Source organism: Chaetodon auriga, chromosome 14 (assembly GCF_051107435.1).
Source record: "Chaetodon auriga isolate fChaAug3 chromosome 14, fChaAug3.hap1, whole genome shotgun sequence".
Classification (NCBI taxonomy): domain Eukaryota; kingdom Metazoa; phylum Chordata; class Actinopteri; order Chaetodontiformes; family Chaetodontidae; genus Chaetodon; species Chaetodon auriga.
This window is the reverse complement of record NC_135087.1, coordinates 18,394,321-18,410,560: the sequence shown is the minus strand read 5'-3', so window position 1 is coordinate 18,410,560 and position 16,240 is coordinate 18,394,321. Positions and strand designations below refer to the sequence as shown.

The following is a 16,240-nucleotide window of genomic DNA, read 5'->3' as shown; positions in this document are numbered from 1 at the left end:
CTTGCTCAGCCGTGCTTAAGGCCTGAAAAAACATCCGCCTTTATCCAGCCATAATGTTCCAATTCTGATTTTATAGTACCATAAACATATCGCGGGCCTAACGTAACAGTGTTATTGTTGTAAGTAGTCTATGGGGTTTTAAACGCAGACAAGTAGAGGGACCTGCCACACCAGTAAGGATGATTCTGAAGGGAAGGAGGGGTGGTAAAAGGTAAAGGAAACAAGGAAGGAGACAATCAGAACATAAAGAAGATTTATGTTACTATTCAGTCAGATGAGGAAATGGGAAGGAGGGGAAGAAGGAAGAAAGAGGAGATGAAAAAGAGGAAGGGGGGAAATGACAACAAGAAAGTAACGAGGGAAGAATGTATAGCAGAAACAGGCAGCAAGAAAGGATGACATGAAGGGAATAATGAAGAGAGTGCCAGGAAGTATGGGAAAAAGGAGCAAAGAAGAGGAGATGAGAAGATAGAGTAAATCAATCAGTCAATAGCAAAAAAAGATAAGAAGGGAGCATGGGAAGAAGTAAGAAGGAAAGAAGAGCGATCAAAAGGAAGAGAGAAAAGAAGGAATGCTTTTAGGAAGGAAGGATGAGAGGAAAGGTGGAAAAGAAAGTGAGAGGGAATGAAAAAAAACAAGAGAGAGAACAATAAAAAAAAAAAGCAATGGAAAGATGGAAGAACGGAAGGCGGAAAGAAATGGAAAGAAAACCAGAAAAATGGGTGACATTAGAGGCAATTATGGACAGTAGGTTTAAAGCCAAGTAAGAATGGGTAAGGGCAGAAATGACAGGATGGAGGGGGAAAGTATGGAATGAGCCAACCAAAGCATTAAAGACAAATGTAGATGACTCAGCTACTCCGGAGGAATGGAGCTGAGCTGGCCAGATGGAGGTCTGCACCCAGCTACAGATAGTGCTGAAACGTCTTCCCAGCATCTGGGACAGCTTTTGTTGCATGGCACTTTGTCATCTACTCTGCTGTGCTTGTTTGCACTGAGCTCAGCAGTAATGAGATATTGCTAAGTGTGGAGGCTCCTTCCTTTGGTTTTGTGAGGAATCATAGGAGTGAAAACTCCTTTTTTAACAGAGGATCATAGATTAGACATCTGATAAATCATTTACAGGGTCGTTATGATTGATTTTAAGCAATAATGGTATGCAGGCTTCACCATACTTGTCATTAGATATATGTTTTTGGTGGTGGACAGTAGTGTACAGTGGGTTTATCAGAGCTTTTATGCTAAATACTGCTGCCTTCATGAACACTAGGTTGATGAGAGCGTGGAGAATTAACCAAAACAGTAAAATTTAAACAATAAAACTACAATGATGACCTGCAGATTTGGTTGAAAACATGAAAATACAGAGTGAGTAGCCTTCAGGTTTTGACTTCTGTATGTCAGTAAATGTCTTTTGACTGCAGATTGTCATTGCTAAAGCTCAGTTTGATCTGCATTGCTAGTCAGGCTACTCCTAAGAGGAATGGGATATTTATTAAACTCATTTCAAAATTATGATTTGTTTCATAAGATCTTTTATTCATACTTCCACTCTCTGGAAGGCGTAATTCATTAGATAATTTATTAAAAATCCCCCAAAAAGCAACTGTACCCTGCCTCACCTTGAAAGATGCTAATATTAACTGATAAGGGAAAACAAATGGCACTGATGTTTGAAGTCCTTGCCATCTATTGCTGATAAGGGATGAGTTCTAAAAGGGAATATTTCCACTCAAATAAGCTAATTAATAAGTTATTTTTCTTCTCAGTTATTTTGTGTGTTACGATGATTATGAGGAAAGAAAAGCAAAGAGTGGAGATAATCATACTTTTTAGATAATGCTAATGAGGTGGCAATGGGTGTTTTGGGGAGCTGTAATATTATGTGTAATTAAAATAGTGAGTTCTAACAGTGTTCTTTGGTGGGCAAAATATTAGCGTAATTTTAGGAGCTGTCAACACCAGTGTGAACTGTTCCACTTCATTAATAAACATTTAGAATCATTGTCAGACCACTAGCTAGGTGGCTAATATTTACTTGTTCAGCGGCTGTTCTCCATGAGTCTTAACTTTGAGCAAGGTTTAATGAATAAAAATGGCAGGGGAGGGATTAGCAAGGCCCACCTGGCCTGAGCTCAAAATCCCTGCACCACCTCTGACTACAAGCTGTGTGGCTGCTTGTTAACCATTTGGTCCGGCATCAGGGGCATTATGCATGGTAAAACACAGATAAGAAGCTAGCTTCTGCAATGTTTTCTGCCTGAGAGACTCAGACCTATTAGCATGGCATTGTGCCATCTGCTGTGTAAGCCACATTAGCTTTGAGGTCAACAGTAATGGAGCAAGAGTTGAACTACCATTAATCCTCTTCTGTTTGTGCTAAGAAACTAGTTATTCTTGACTGGTTTGATTGTGCTTATGTGCCTTACAGTGTGCTGTGCTGTCATGTGAGATTGTTCACTTAATTGCGGAGAAAATTGACATGAAACAAAGTATGCTGAATATGAAAGACACAAATCATGAAAATGTCATTTAGTAGCTGGGTTGTACAACAGCAAAACGAAGCCCGTGAGAATATAACAAAATGATAACACATGTTTAAAAAGTGCAGTGCAAAGGAAAGTTTTTTAAAACCACTTAGTGCTTTTGCGTGCTGTTTTGTTGGCTTATCTGACAAAGTTTTCCATGTTTTAGGCTATTTAATTTAGACTAGCTTGCATTGTGGTAGCACGGGAGGCTTTAGCCAGAAGCACTGAATAGCATTTTCTGAAATAATTGGACAACCTACTTTTAGATATCTGTGACCCACATTTTGGTCCCATCCTTGTTTGGGAAACACTGCTGAGCAATTTCACAATGTTTTTCTGTTCAAACACTAACACTAACTCGCTAATGTGAGTGGATAATATACTATCCTCTTTGCTTCTTTCTTTTTGATATATCCAAAAAAGCGACATTTGTTGAGAAAACAGTCTCCCAACAGGGCCTCTTTAGTAGCTGTTCTGTTGCTTTCAGTTCAGTGTGAGCCTCTCAGAAAACTCAAACATTTCAAACAAAACATGGAAATTAAATCCAGAACACCAGCACTGGACAACTTCCACTTCCCTCTTGAAATGCAAAGACAAAATTCCCCTGCAGCAGCATGAGACTACAAAGTGAGAACTTTCCCTGTTAAATTCCAGTAAACTACTGACAACTACGGTTGCCAGCCTGAAACAGTGCACTCACTGTAATCTATAGCACAGTAACGGTACTGTGCTGTGTGATTTTTAGCTTTACAGTAGAATACTGTCATCTGGTTGGTTGCATGAGGCTGTTGTTCTGGTGTTCTGACTGTAATCACAATTTATTTTAACCAGTTTATTACAGTAAAATGTATTACAGAACTGTAGAGTGCAGAGTGAAAACCCTGAAAACTGCTAGCACAAAAATGCCTTGGACAAGTTAATGCCTCACAAAATTAGTCTTTTATTAAAGCCAATGCAGTTTCCAACACATTCAGTAGCTGACAAATGTAAAATCATTTTTGTAGATTACATAAAACACGATCCATAAAAACATCATTCCTCATGCTGATCAGGTTCCCACTCTGCATGTCCTTGTACCCTAAATTCAGTTTGTTTTTTCTTGAACTATGAAAATAGATGCCTATAATATATAATTATGTCAGACAGGTTCATAACAATTTGTTTACAACTTACACACATACTTAATACCCTGCCTTCACTATCCATCTTCCATGAGTTATGATCATGTTCAATAGAAACCAAGCAAAAGAACAAACCTGGAACAGCATAAAAGAGACAACTGGAGTGAACTATACTGACTAACTGACTAACTTAACAGACAATAATACTGAGACTGACCATCTGGTTGCAGAAAGTAAGGTTCAGTGTGGAGATGTGTTGTGGCCTAAAGCTCCATTACGTTTTTTTTATAAGGACAGCCACCTGTAGATCAACAGCCGCTTCTTGGACACCAGCGTCCCCTCGCTGGCCTTTGTTCCGCTCTTGGGGTTGATACCAATGAAGCGCCTGAATGTGTAATAACAGAGAAAGCAGATATTTGGTGTGGTAAGTAAAGATTGTCTGGGCATAATGCGCTCACCAAATAGGATGTTTTCTCATGATAATCACCTCTGTGTCTCAGCATTATGAGACAATGATCTCATTTTTATGAACTGTTCCATCATTATGATGCATCACATTTACAGTATTCGACTGTATTTACGAAGAACAGTACATTACTGTACACAATTTCCTGTGTTTTTATAGTAATTTGCTACAGTGTACTAATGAGCTTGCACAGAGCCGTGAATATCATTTAAAAACACTGGAAGTTGTTGTCCCCCGTAGTCTGACTGAGCTGAGTTATTAGAAGCCCTGGCCTCTTATCGCACAGCTCCAGCTCGACCTGGAAGCCCTGGTCTTGTGCGTTGAATCAGTGCCATGAATTACTTTTTTTTTTCCTCTGGAATAATGCGTGTTTGTGGCCTGCAGGCTTTGTCCAATATTTAATCAAGTGAAACGGCCTGAAATAGAACAAACGGGTATCATAGTTCACTGTTCACTGTTCTGTTCATGGAGGCAATCATTTGTCTTGAGTCAAGAAGATGAGAGCAACTAATGGAGATCGCATTGTCCTCATGGTTTTGTCCCGACTGGAGTGAGGAAAGCTGGAGTTGATCAACAAGCACACAAACGCGCGTGCGCTCACATCCGTGCACACGCGCACACAATGAAGGGGTTCAGCAGCATGTAGCGCCGTATCAGTGATGAACGTTGGCAGGAAGCCAGACACAGTGACAGCCACTGGGAAGAGACGGCTGCCATGGGAAGAGAAGATTATTGTAATGGAACTCACACACATGCATGTATCCAGCAAGCGCACACATAACGCAGACTATACAATACTGCATATAGACGTAAGTGCACAAATGCACACTCATAGAGGAGCATGCACACAGACACTTCCTCTTGTGTAATGAAAGTGTAATGAAACATAGAAACACACACTCTCACACACACACACACACACACACAGGCGCCCTGGGCTGAGGGCTTGGCAGAGCAGAGTAGATAGATTAGTGTAATAGTCTCGGCCAAGGCAATCATCTGCCCACTGTAGGGCTTCAAATACTGGCAGCAAGATCCAGCTCAGACACAAAGAAATTAGCCACAATGAATGAGTCAGTTTGGATGAGTTCACAATGCTAACAGCTCACACAGTCAAGAAATAATGGTATGCAAGACAAAAAGAAAATCCGCTCATTTGCATGATGGATTCTGTGAACTCAGCTTGTACGGAACAAGGTCCAAATACAAACACATTATCAATATCTTGATTGCTGCTTGTGTCTATGAATTATAAATGATGACAGCTTGGCTTACATGTTGACAGTGAGAACTCGCTATGCAGCGGGAGTTTCATTGGCCGGAGCGTCCGGCTGGATGGGTTATGTTTAGAAACATTCTAATGTGGGCTGCATCCAGGAGGAGTCATGTAGCTAATGGTTTCTTGGAAGCAAAGGTTTCTGAGGTGGAGGAAAGAGAGAATGTCATTTATTCATGTGGCTACATGGCTAAGGTGAAAACAAACCCTCAAGCAAGATACATAATTACTGCCCATTCATAGAGTTTTAACCAAAACACAAACAGGGTTGCAACATTGCCTTGTTACTGTTTTAAATCAGAATTGTCTGCCTTCATTGTAAACCAAACATGCTAATGGATATGGAGTTTTGGAGAGTTTGGTCTGACATGCCAGACAGCGTTTTCCATCATCAAAACATTAAATGACAGAAGAATCCTGCCCCATTCCTGCAGCAGAGTGCACCATCGTGTCTCATTGTCTCATTTTATTAACTGGCTTTTTGACCAATTTCAACTGCATATGCATAAAAAACACAAGCCTAAACATTGTTGTTGATTATTCCAAATGTATTTAAGGCATTAAGACATATATTCTTCAGCATAAGAGAAAAAAATGTTAGATATATAAGATACATAAGCATTTATGAAGCTATGAAGAGTATGTGTTTTGTCAATCACTATAATTAAGGCATCCCTTATGTGTGTATGCACGTCCAGTAGCTAAGATCTCACTCCTATACTGTCCATCCAGGGTGAAGAAATGTTCCAAAACTCCAACTCCTTAACTTTTTCCTCTCCTTCTGTTACACACGCGTATATAACTGCACATCCTGGAGACCCACAGTATTAATGAGCTGGTAAACAGTGTCCTCTGTTTGAGAGCATGCCAGTGTTTAAGCCTGCAAGACAAAGATGAACCCGGAATGAGTGGGCCATGCAGAGTTCCAAAACAAACACATTATTTTAGACAGAGATAGTAATGCTTTGCTGGTTAATATGACAAACATCCGTTCACACATTCATACACACAAATGAAGCCTAAGGCCTCAGCAATAACAGGGGAGGTAATCTCTGTTTGTGTGTATACAAATATCGCTGCCTGTATCTGAGTGTGTAGGTGCCACGGACACTCGCGCCTATCATTAACCTGCATACCTCAATGTCACTGAAATAATGGCATTGTGAGTTTGTGTATGTATGTGTGTGTGTGTGTGGGACCAGGGTTCACCATCATTGCTATGAAAACATCAAGAGAAGCAAAGGGGAGAACACTCACGGTCAGCTGGCGTTCAGATGGTCTCATTAGTATTCATGGGGTCATATAGATGCTCATACACACACACACACTCTTACAGCCTTGTACTGTTCCACCAAGGGTACACTAATGACCCACTGCTACATTCATTCCCTAGCTCTTAATACTAACCATTAAACCTTAAAATGTCTCCTAACCTTCACTTAACTCCAGTTCTAAACCAGATGCTTAACCTGGCCAAAACAGCCCTTTGCTCCTCTTAGTGCACACGAGGCCGCGAGCTGTGAACTAGCCAGCCTCGTTGGTTTTAATGAGGAATTTCATTAGCATTTTAATGAGCATATCCAGGAAAGCTGACAAGCCCTTTAAGGGAAACTGAAGGACAAATGCGCAAATTCTCTAGTCGGTGTGACAAATGTCCAGTGAAAAAGCTCCAGCTTCGACTCAAAGTGGCAAAGTAACTTTGTATTTGTCGAAAAGAATATCCCGGCTGATCCGCTGTAAACTGAAAACTGCTTCCCTCATCTGCTGCAAACCTGAACACAAAACATTTTACAGCAAAGCACACCTGTGCCTGGCTGGAAGTCTGCTGCCAGTTTTCACCGTGAGGAATGGCAACTGCCCGGATCACCCACGCAACAATAAATCATTTGATTGGTCTCCTGTCCTGCTGATGACTTTTGGGTTTTTGTTTTTGAGGACTCAGCACCCTGCCATACAAGGTGGAGCTGAGCACATCGATTCTTAATCATTTCCATTTATCCTTCCCTGTTGAGTTTTTTTTAAAATTATTATTATTTCTAAATTCCACTCTTCTTTCAGCAATAAATTGTCTTTTTTCCACTGGAGGACGGTGAAACAAAGCAGAGGTTACATTTATGTGGTTTACATCAACACATGAATTCAGATAACACTTATTTGAATCAGTGCCCTGGTAGACTTTAAGAGACTTGTTTAAAGCGGCTATAATCACTATTTTCATTTTAGCAATGGGTCACAAGGCTGCATGTTTGCGACAGGTGTCCCTCGTAGCGCAGTGCAGATTGTTGGTCATACTTTCAGTTCACTCTCACGGTGTTCTTACGAGCATTATTTCCACCTTCCCGGCGCCAAACAGCAGACAAACACACTTAGCAGCTAGCTGGTGGCAGGAGTCGGTGGAGACCAAAATGTAGTTAAAAAGACAATGATTATTGGACTTACATTCATCAGGGGGACACAAACATATCTCAGATTGCTAATGTTGCTACATTTCCAAGCTGAGTGTGTAAAATAGGCAACAGTATGCTAACACATTAACCACATTAACTGGACAAGTCACATTATGTCAGTGTTGAGCCTTTATTTTTTTTGCCTCAGAGTCAGGATTTCAGAGTGCTTTTATTATGTAGCTCTAGCACCACTGTGCCTCATAATAAGAATTAAAATGGTTTGAGGAAATCCAGAAAAGCTTGCATTCCTCCTGTAGAGCATTATATGTTGTTCTTAGTCATAGTGCATCTTCTCTGCTGATGTTCTCAGAGATTAAACATCTGTACTTGTTGTCTCTGCCTCCCTCTCCTTTCCCACAGAATGATCCCCCCATCAAGCAAGAACTTCCTGGTCAACAACCTGGCAGCAGGGACCCAGTACGACCTCTGCGTACTGGCCATCTACGATGATGTCATCACCTCTCTGACAGCTACACGTGTGGTCGGCTGTGTGCAGTTCACCACCGAGTCAGAGTACATGAGGTGTCATTTTATGCAGTCTCAGTTCCTCGGCGGGACTATGATCATAATCATCGGAGGGATAATAGTGGCCTCCGTGCTCGTTTTCATCATCATCCTGATGATACGGTACAAGGTGGGTCTCTGGCTGCCTCGCTTAATCCGCTCCGGCCAGAAAGGAGAGAGCTTTTCATTATGTTGGAAGATTAGTGTTATTCACATGGTGGTAGTGTGCTAGCCTGGGCTAATTCTGATTGACACTCACAAGACATTTTTTTTACCACTAAAGATACATATATTTATAGCATATCACATCACCAAGGCAAATCCCATTGATTCTATGCACCTTACATGATTATCATGTCTCTGGCTGAGTTTCTTATGGGAGCCCATTTCTGCCTTTTTTTTTTTTTTTTTTTCATTTTCATTGTGGGAATGGGTTTCTGTACCTTCTAATGTATTATATCAAACGTTCCCAGAATCCCACTCTATAATACCAGATATTAGCTAATTGCAAATATCTGTTTAATGTTTTAAATTACATTACAGAAACAAAGCTAAATTTAACAAATATGTGGTTCTCATATGTCATGATGCTGACCTAAGACATAAGGTCCATTTCACACTGAGGGATCTAGACTGACAAGTTTGAAGTTCATGTCCATTTTTGCATTTTTCAACAGATTCTCTGTTTGCAGCTTTCTTAAGTCACTTTCTACGGCATTTTGAGCTTGAGGGGATGTTAATTGTTTGACATGATTTATATCGTATGAAAAATAACTGTGATAATAGCTTTTATGAGTAAGAATCCATCTTTCATCTGTTTTTTCCACAGGTGTGTAACCCTGGTGAGGGTGGGAAAGGCGTGTCGATGTCAATGACCAACGTTCACTCACAGACCAATGGGCAGCAGTCACAGGGATGCACTGTGACTCCCAGCGCCTCCAAACATGGCTCAATCGGATTAGACGACCTCTCAGGAGGCTCAAAGAAAAGGAGCGGTGCAGGAGGAGGAGGAGGAGGGGGCAAGGATACGATGAATCAGTCGTCCGACTCTTCCCTGCCTGACTGCTCCACGGCTACATCAGGTCTCAGCCAGCCTTGGGCAGCCAGAAGTCCAACAGCTGGAGCCGAGGAACGGGAGAAAGCTGGTGAAGAGAGAGCTCAAGCCACCGTGTCGTCGCCCACCGCCACCACCGGCACGTTAACCAAGCCGAAGCGGAAGCCTGCTCCGAGTAAGCCAGGCTCGGCTTGCTCAAACACCTCGGCCGCTCCTGAAAATCTCCCCTCCTCCTCCTCCACCGCCTCCTCTGCTCTCCTCTTCTCCTCCACCCCTCTGGAAAACCTCAACACCAACCGCAACAACTCCACCTCTCTCAACCAAACCCCGCCACCCTACGTCCCATCCCCATTCTCCAGCCCTCTTGTCACCCCAAGCCCCGTCCCCTCCATCCGATTTAGAGAGACGCCCATCCTGCGCAGGGCTCCTCGCGCCTCCTCCTCCACCTCTGCCAAGTACCAGACTCTCCCTGCGGAGGATGGAGGAAGGAGCAGGGCGAGGAGGAGGTACTCGCTCAGTGAAGGAGGCTCAAAGACTCACTCGTCCCATCAGGGAGGAGGAGGAGCGCCCAGAATAGGGCGCAAAATGCGGAACAAAAGGAGCCAATCAATGAGCGGGATGCTTCTCCCAAAAGACGGGGATGGAGACTCGGACAAAGGGTGGTGTGATTCGGACTGGATCTTGGAAAGTACGGTTTGATCCGGAACGAGACAGCAACCATCAAATAAACCTTGGTTTATTCATTATTGTTCATCTTTTGTATGAGTGTGTGCCTGCGGTTATGTGTGTATTTGTGTGTGTGTGTGTTTGAATTTGTTTAGAGGTGTGCGAGTGAAGAATAACAAAGGCTAACAAACAAAGGTGTGTTTGTGACATGAAACACTGTGTGTGTTGTGCGTTTTCAGTGTGTGTGTGCGTGCATTCATGTTGAATCCTTTGTTTCTAGACGTGTGAGCTGATGATTGTGTGTTTTTGGGTGAAAGCGTGAGCAAACGTTTTGTCTTTCAGCCTTTTTTTTTTTTTAATCATTGTCATGATTTTTCTCCACAATTCTTTGTACTCGGTTTACAGGTTTTTTTTTTTTTTTTTTTTCACTTTGGCAGTTTCCTATCTGTTTTTCAGTCAGTCATTCAGCGAGTGGATAACTCGCCTTCGTCTTGTAGCGTCCTCCAGTTGTCTGGTTGGTTCCACTTTATAGCACAAAAGAAAACAAGACAATGGGCTCGCCACATCATTCCCCAATTCACACTCACTCAAAGTACCACGTAAAGGGAATTATTACAGGAAAAAAAGAGGAATTAAAAAAAAAAAACAATACAAGAACTGAAAAGCACACCATTCTTATGCTCACATGCCCACAGGAAGTGTGTGTCCATACCGTGGCAAGAGAATAGCAGTCGGTGCCTTCTTTTGCACTAACAGACCGTGTGACAGATGATAGAACCCGGATCTAGGACTCCACCACGCTCCACGAACAAGGGATTAGGACGGAGGGGACAAACAAAGGAAGATTTCACACATAGCCTTTCTTACCTACTGAGGAGTACAGACGTTTCTTGACATGTAGACAGACACAAACTGAGACAAAAAGTAACAGACGGACAAAGACTTTAACGTACCTCTTATGAAATTGATATTTTTTAAAGGGAAGACTGGAAAAAAAAAAAAAAAAAGAACATAAAAACCCTGTGAGCTTTTCACTGACATTGGTATAACTATAACCTGTGTTGGTCACAAGCTCCCGGAAAGCTTCTGTACAGAAAAAGACAACATGTACTGTGTTGTTATGTTGTGTAAAATAAAAAAGGGATAAAATGAAAACTGGGAATGTGGAAAGTGTGTTTAATGTGCATATGTGTTGAAAAGACTTCTCACATACAGTAATTAGCTTTTGGAACTGCACCAATTGTGTCTCCAGCATTAGTTTCTACTGCTTCCTACCAGGAAAGACAAGCTATGGGAGGTCACAATCACTTCTCATCTGGCATCGATGTCTGTACCATCAACTGTTCTTCCGATTATTGCATCATTTCATTTGGAAAAGAATCATTTCCCACTGCCAATCAGAACAGACGTGTGGTAGTTTTAATTAAAACAACTCAAGTTGCACATTTTCATTCATCGTCTTGTGATTTGATACATCAATATTTAGCTAAAAAAAAACTGTCTGGCTGTTAATTTAGAGAGGAGAATCTAACTCCAAAATCTTCCCTTTTTCTGGCTGCAAACACGTATATGAGAATGTGACAATTCTGGAAAAAGCGCTCCCATGAGGCCTTGACGGTATGCCAGTGATTAAGACTCATGGGATAAAAAATGTGGTATTGTATGGTCTGGTATTTGACTACGTCATGAACTCAGCTGATAGGATGTTTGTAGGCTACATAGACAGCTGCCCAGGGAGCCAATGCATGGGGCAGTGGCGGGAAAAAGTAGATTTTTTACTTAAGTAAAGCAATAGTCTGTTCAAGGAAAATCTCAGCATTCACTTGCCAACATACATACGTATGTGTTACCATGGTTACCAAATGATCATGCATAATTATATAGATTCATCCTTGACAGTTGCCATCATCAGCAGATGGATCAATGAGTAATTAACTTTTGATTTGTGCGGAATTCACAACCTACCCTGTGATTGGTCTGCTTTCACACCATAAACAAAATAACCTGGCATCTGATTGGACCAAAACCTCAGAGGAGTTCACTTGAGTCAAATCAAACAGGTTAGGTTTGACAGCAAGTTCTCATATATTACCATATCAAGTCAAGGTAATAAATCAAATAAGTGTCAAAAACCCAAATGAAAAACATTACCTTTTAACATCTCCTGCTCTAAGACTCTTAGCTCCCCATTCTTATTGCTGTGATACACAGGCACTGCATGTCATAAATACCACAAGGTCTACTATCACAGGCCAGCACCTACAGTTATAAGGCGACCTGGGGGCCAAAGCCAGGATGGATGAAGTCACTGTCAGTTAACATCAACGCGAGAAATTGATTCAGTTTGCAATTAAATTACTGAAAATTGTTTGACATGAAGCAGTTCTGACAGGCAATTGCAAATGGATGTTCTCACATCAGTTATCAGACATTGGTGTTTTAATGAAGCAAATTGAATTGACTGAACCGATGGTGAATCGTTACTGACCTTTGTGAGTGTATTTGAGTGATTATTCTGTGTTTTTCAGCAGTGGTGGGCCCTCACTGTTAGACTTTAAATTATTAATAATAAAGTCAGCGAAACCGACATGTTTCATCCTGACACAGTTATTTAATTAAAGAGAGTGAGATACAAACTCCTCTGGGATTAAAACCAAAATTACCCCCACAGCCGCACTCCTATCGCGTTCAGGTTCTCTCCCTGGTTTTAAATTTCAATAGCTGATGACGCCAAGAGACATCAGGTGAATATTTAAACAGGAACCTGAGTTGCTGGAGGGTCACCTGAGAAGATGACAGGGGGAACAATTCTCCTCGTTTCATTTGTCTAAAAAGCCCATAGCCTCTGCTGTACCGCTGTCCAATACCACCACAGACAGGAGTTCACACACCCGCAGTCCTCCTCTCCTTAAAAGTGTGTCAGTAACATCCTGGTTCACGCCTCCTTGACTGACCTTCTAGTGCCTTTCTTAAGCTGTAAATGCTTAATGGTAAGAGGCTTTGGGGGAGAATATCCCTCTGTATATCCCTTTTCCTCATTTTCTTCCCTTTCAACCCATCTCCCTTTCTCCCTCCTTTCTCATTCCTCATTTTATATTTTGGCAGATTGAGCAGCAGCTTTTGTGCAGTGAGTGATAGTTTGCGTAGAGGAAGCTTAACGTAATCATCTGTGACATTTACACTGCATCTCAACTAATAAATACAGCACCACATTCTGGATAAGGTGTAAAATTTATGAATGAAGTTTTGTTGAAGACTCCGATGTCAAATGACTCATGAATGGCTGGGCGGTTCAACAACGGCCATCAGATCAAGCTGCAGCAGAAGTTTGAGTCATCTGGTGGAGACAGAGGAAAACAGGGAGTTTATAACAAGAAACGGAGAAACGGTTGGAAGGACTGACTAAATGAATGAGATGAGAAATGCATGAGAAAACAGGATGGACCACAGTGGAAAAAGCCTTATTACAGAAGTCCAGTTTTAAAGTTGCTAACTAAACACCTTGCTATACATTCCAGGGTAGTTTTAAAGAGTTAACAAAACTTTTTGGTGAGCCCACTTGATGGTGTGTATGGGTGCAGGTGAATTCATCACCTTTTGCAGTAAGTAAAGGTCCAGTCACACTCACATTTGAAGAGCCGAAATCTGTTCATCATTGGAACTGCTGAGATCTGTGGACTCGGAGGGCCAGAGAGGCCAAAATGGAGGGAGCTAGCATAGCTTATCAGATGTGGTAATAATTCATGTTTATTAAAATTGCCTCTGTCAGAGTATTAAATACTCCGCTAAAATGAATAGTTTGCAGACGGTTATGAGACAGGAGGAAAATAAAATATTAATACTGCTTTTGAATAAGCTGTGTGAACCTACTGCCTTCTTAGCCACCAAGTTAACAAGCTTAATCTACTGACAGTTAAGAATAACTGACTCTCACTGAGCGAAATGACAAGCCTGCCAACAAAACTCTGAGTCTAGCACAGATAAAACAGAAAGAAGGTCGCAGAGATATTGTAAGTGACTAGGGCTTGCATGTTCACAGCTTGCTATGTGTTGACTGTCAGCTCACCATCTACAATAGTTCACCATTGTTGTCCCTCTGTCATCAATCCTCTAGCACTGCCCTTGGAGATGTGCAGAGGGATGAAGAAGCTAAGCCAGAGTGAATATACAAACTGTGGGCTCAGTTTGATTGTTCAACCAAAGCAACGTCTGAATAAATAAATCCCTGTTTTGTCACTCCAGTTTGCTGGGTCATCCTGATCAAGGGCATTTTACAAATGTTCCGACACACACTAAGTTTCTTGTTATCTGGGTAACACAAAGAGAAGAATGCCGTCGACCGTAACTCTATCAGAGAGAAAGCAAGGCAAATGACAACACGGGCCCATCCCCTGACGGATAATCTCAAGGAAAGTCAGCACAAAACAACCACAGCAGAGACCAGCACGCGGAAAAAAATGAGGCTAAGATAGAGGACAAACTTGCTGATTTAAAGGCTTTATCACTAACAGCACATAGCCTACTGTGCAACTGCTCTGCTACAACAATAACACGCTGACATGACTCCCCCCCCCCCCCCCTTGCATTTTAAGAATCTTCTCCAGGGTGAATGACACTGAATGCATAATAGAGCAAGTAACCCATGCCAGAGTGACATCCGTGAGTCCCACTTCCAGGTTGAGGCTAAAGGCTCTATGGGGCTGAGAGAGGGCTTGTTGGCTTGATTCCTCAAAGGAGGCTGGGTGATTTGCTGAGGCTCCTGGGGACTAAGCTGTCACAAGGCCCAGGGCCTGTAATTTAATGGAATGGGGGAAAAAAACAGTGTGCTTTTACAATGTGGCTTTCTGTGCCAACCGTAACCTGTGAAACAAGAGTGAGCTTGGAAAGCTGTCAAACTGTTAAGTAAGATCATGGTGGTGGATCAGGCTCAGCGTACGACATTTACAAGACAGTAATCAAGGCTTAAGGACAGTACCTGACATTCTTACCTTCCTGACTGTCCTTTTTCCACAGCGAATCTGAAAGTGTGCTACATTTTATGGGTCAGTTATTTCCTAATAACTTTGTGGACAGAAGTAATCATTAAGAACCAGTCATTTCTATTTTCTTCTAAGAAAATTATAGTCTCCAAATGTCAGATTTTTGCACGTTCAGCTGACCTGCTTTGCAAGAATTACTATCTCAGCAATTAATTAGAATGAATTAATTGGAAGGGTTCCAAATGAATAATGTCATTTTACCCATGCTTAGGAGGAAATTACATAGTTCTTTCTAGGAAGCTTCCTGGGAAGTTGTTGGAAATCAACAGACTTGTAGAGAATGTTATTTAGAAAATGTTGATTCGATTTTTCATTTAATCTGTATGTGTTGAATTGTGCTGTTGTGGTCGTTGATGTTGTTTTAACTTAACTCACATTTTCTAGCTAAGAACATCGATTTTTTTTTTTTTTGTGTGTGTGTGTGTGTGTGTGTGTGTGTGTGTGTGTGTGTGATCCAGGTTTTTGTGTATTGAGTTCCTCCACAACAGTATCAGTTAGTCCCCCCACCACCACCACCATTTTAGGCCAACCATATGGTTATATGAGCACCTGAGCTGGTGTATCTTGTATTGTGAACACACACACATACGAACACACACATGCACACAGAAAAACACACACACACACACACACACACACACACACACACACACACACACACACACAATATCCTGTGTTGTTGCAGTAGATTTCCCACTCTGAATTATGTGTGCCTTCAGGGACTGTGGTGTTGTATAATGAACCAAACACTAATTATTCTCCTCTGTGTGTGTGTGTGTGTGTGGGTATGTGTATGTGCATCAGTGTGGGCGTGTGTGTGTGTGTGTGTGTGTGTGTGTGTGTGTGTGTGCAAGCTTGTGCACATATTCATCATCTAAAGTAATTGTCTTTGCTTTACTTCTGCAAGATCAAAAGTTAAACTGAGGGATTAAACGAGAGGGTACAATAAGGGACTGAATGTAAGTTAATGGATGGTTCTGGAGAGTAGAACAACACAAACATGTACAGTATGTGTGTGTGTGTGTTTGCGTAGCTAAATCATTCTGCCCCTCTTCCTTTGCTCATGAAGCCAGAAGGAATGCTTAATGAGTGTGTCAGCATGTGCTGGCCAACTGTGGTGATGTGTTTGTGCATGAGCG

At 41.8% G+C, this 16,240-nt stretch overlaps 1 protein-coding gene across 1 annotated transcript in view; it reads left to right on the top strand.

Annotated features, from left to right (window-relative positions):
- Positions 1 to 11,217, top strand: part of lrfn5a (leucine rich repeat and fibronectin type III domain containing 5a) — a 98,383-nt gene extending 87,166 nt beyond the window's left edge. The window contains exons 9-10 of the mRNA XM_076749115.1: positions 8,199 to 8,472; positions 9,172 to 11,217. Of these exons, the coding sequence (XP_076605230.1) occupies positions 8,199 to 8,472; positions 9,172 to 10,095 (1,198 nt within the window). The 3' untranslated portion in view covers positions 10,096 to 11,217. The remainder of the gene's footprint in view (positions 1 to 8,198; positions 8,473 to 9,171) is intronic.
- Positions 11,218 to 16,240: the final 5,023 nt, after the last annotated feature.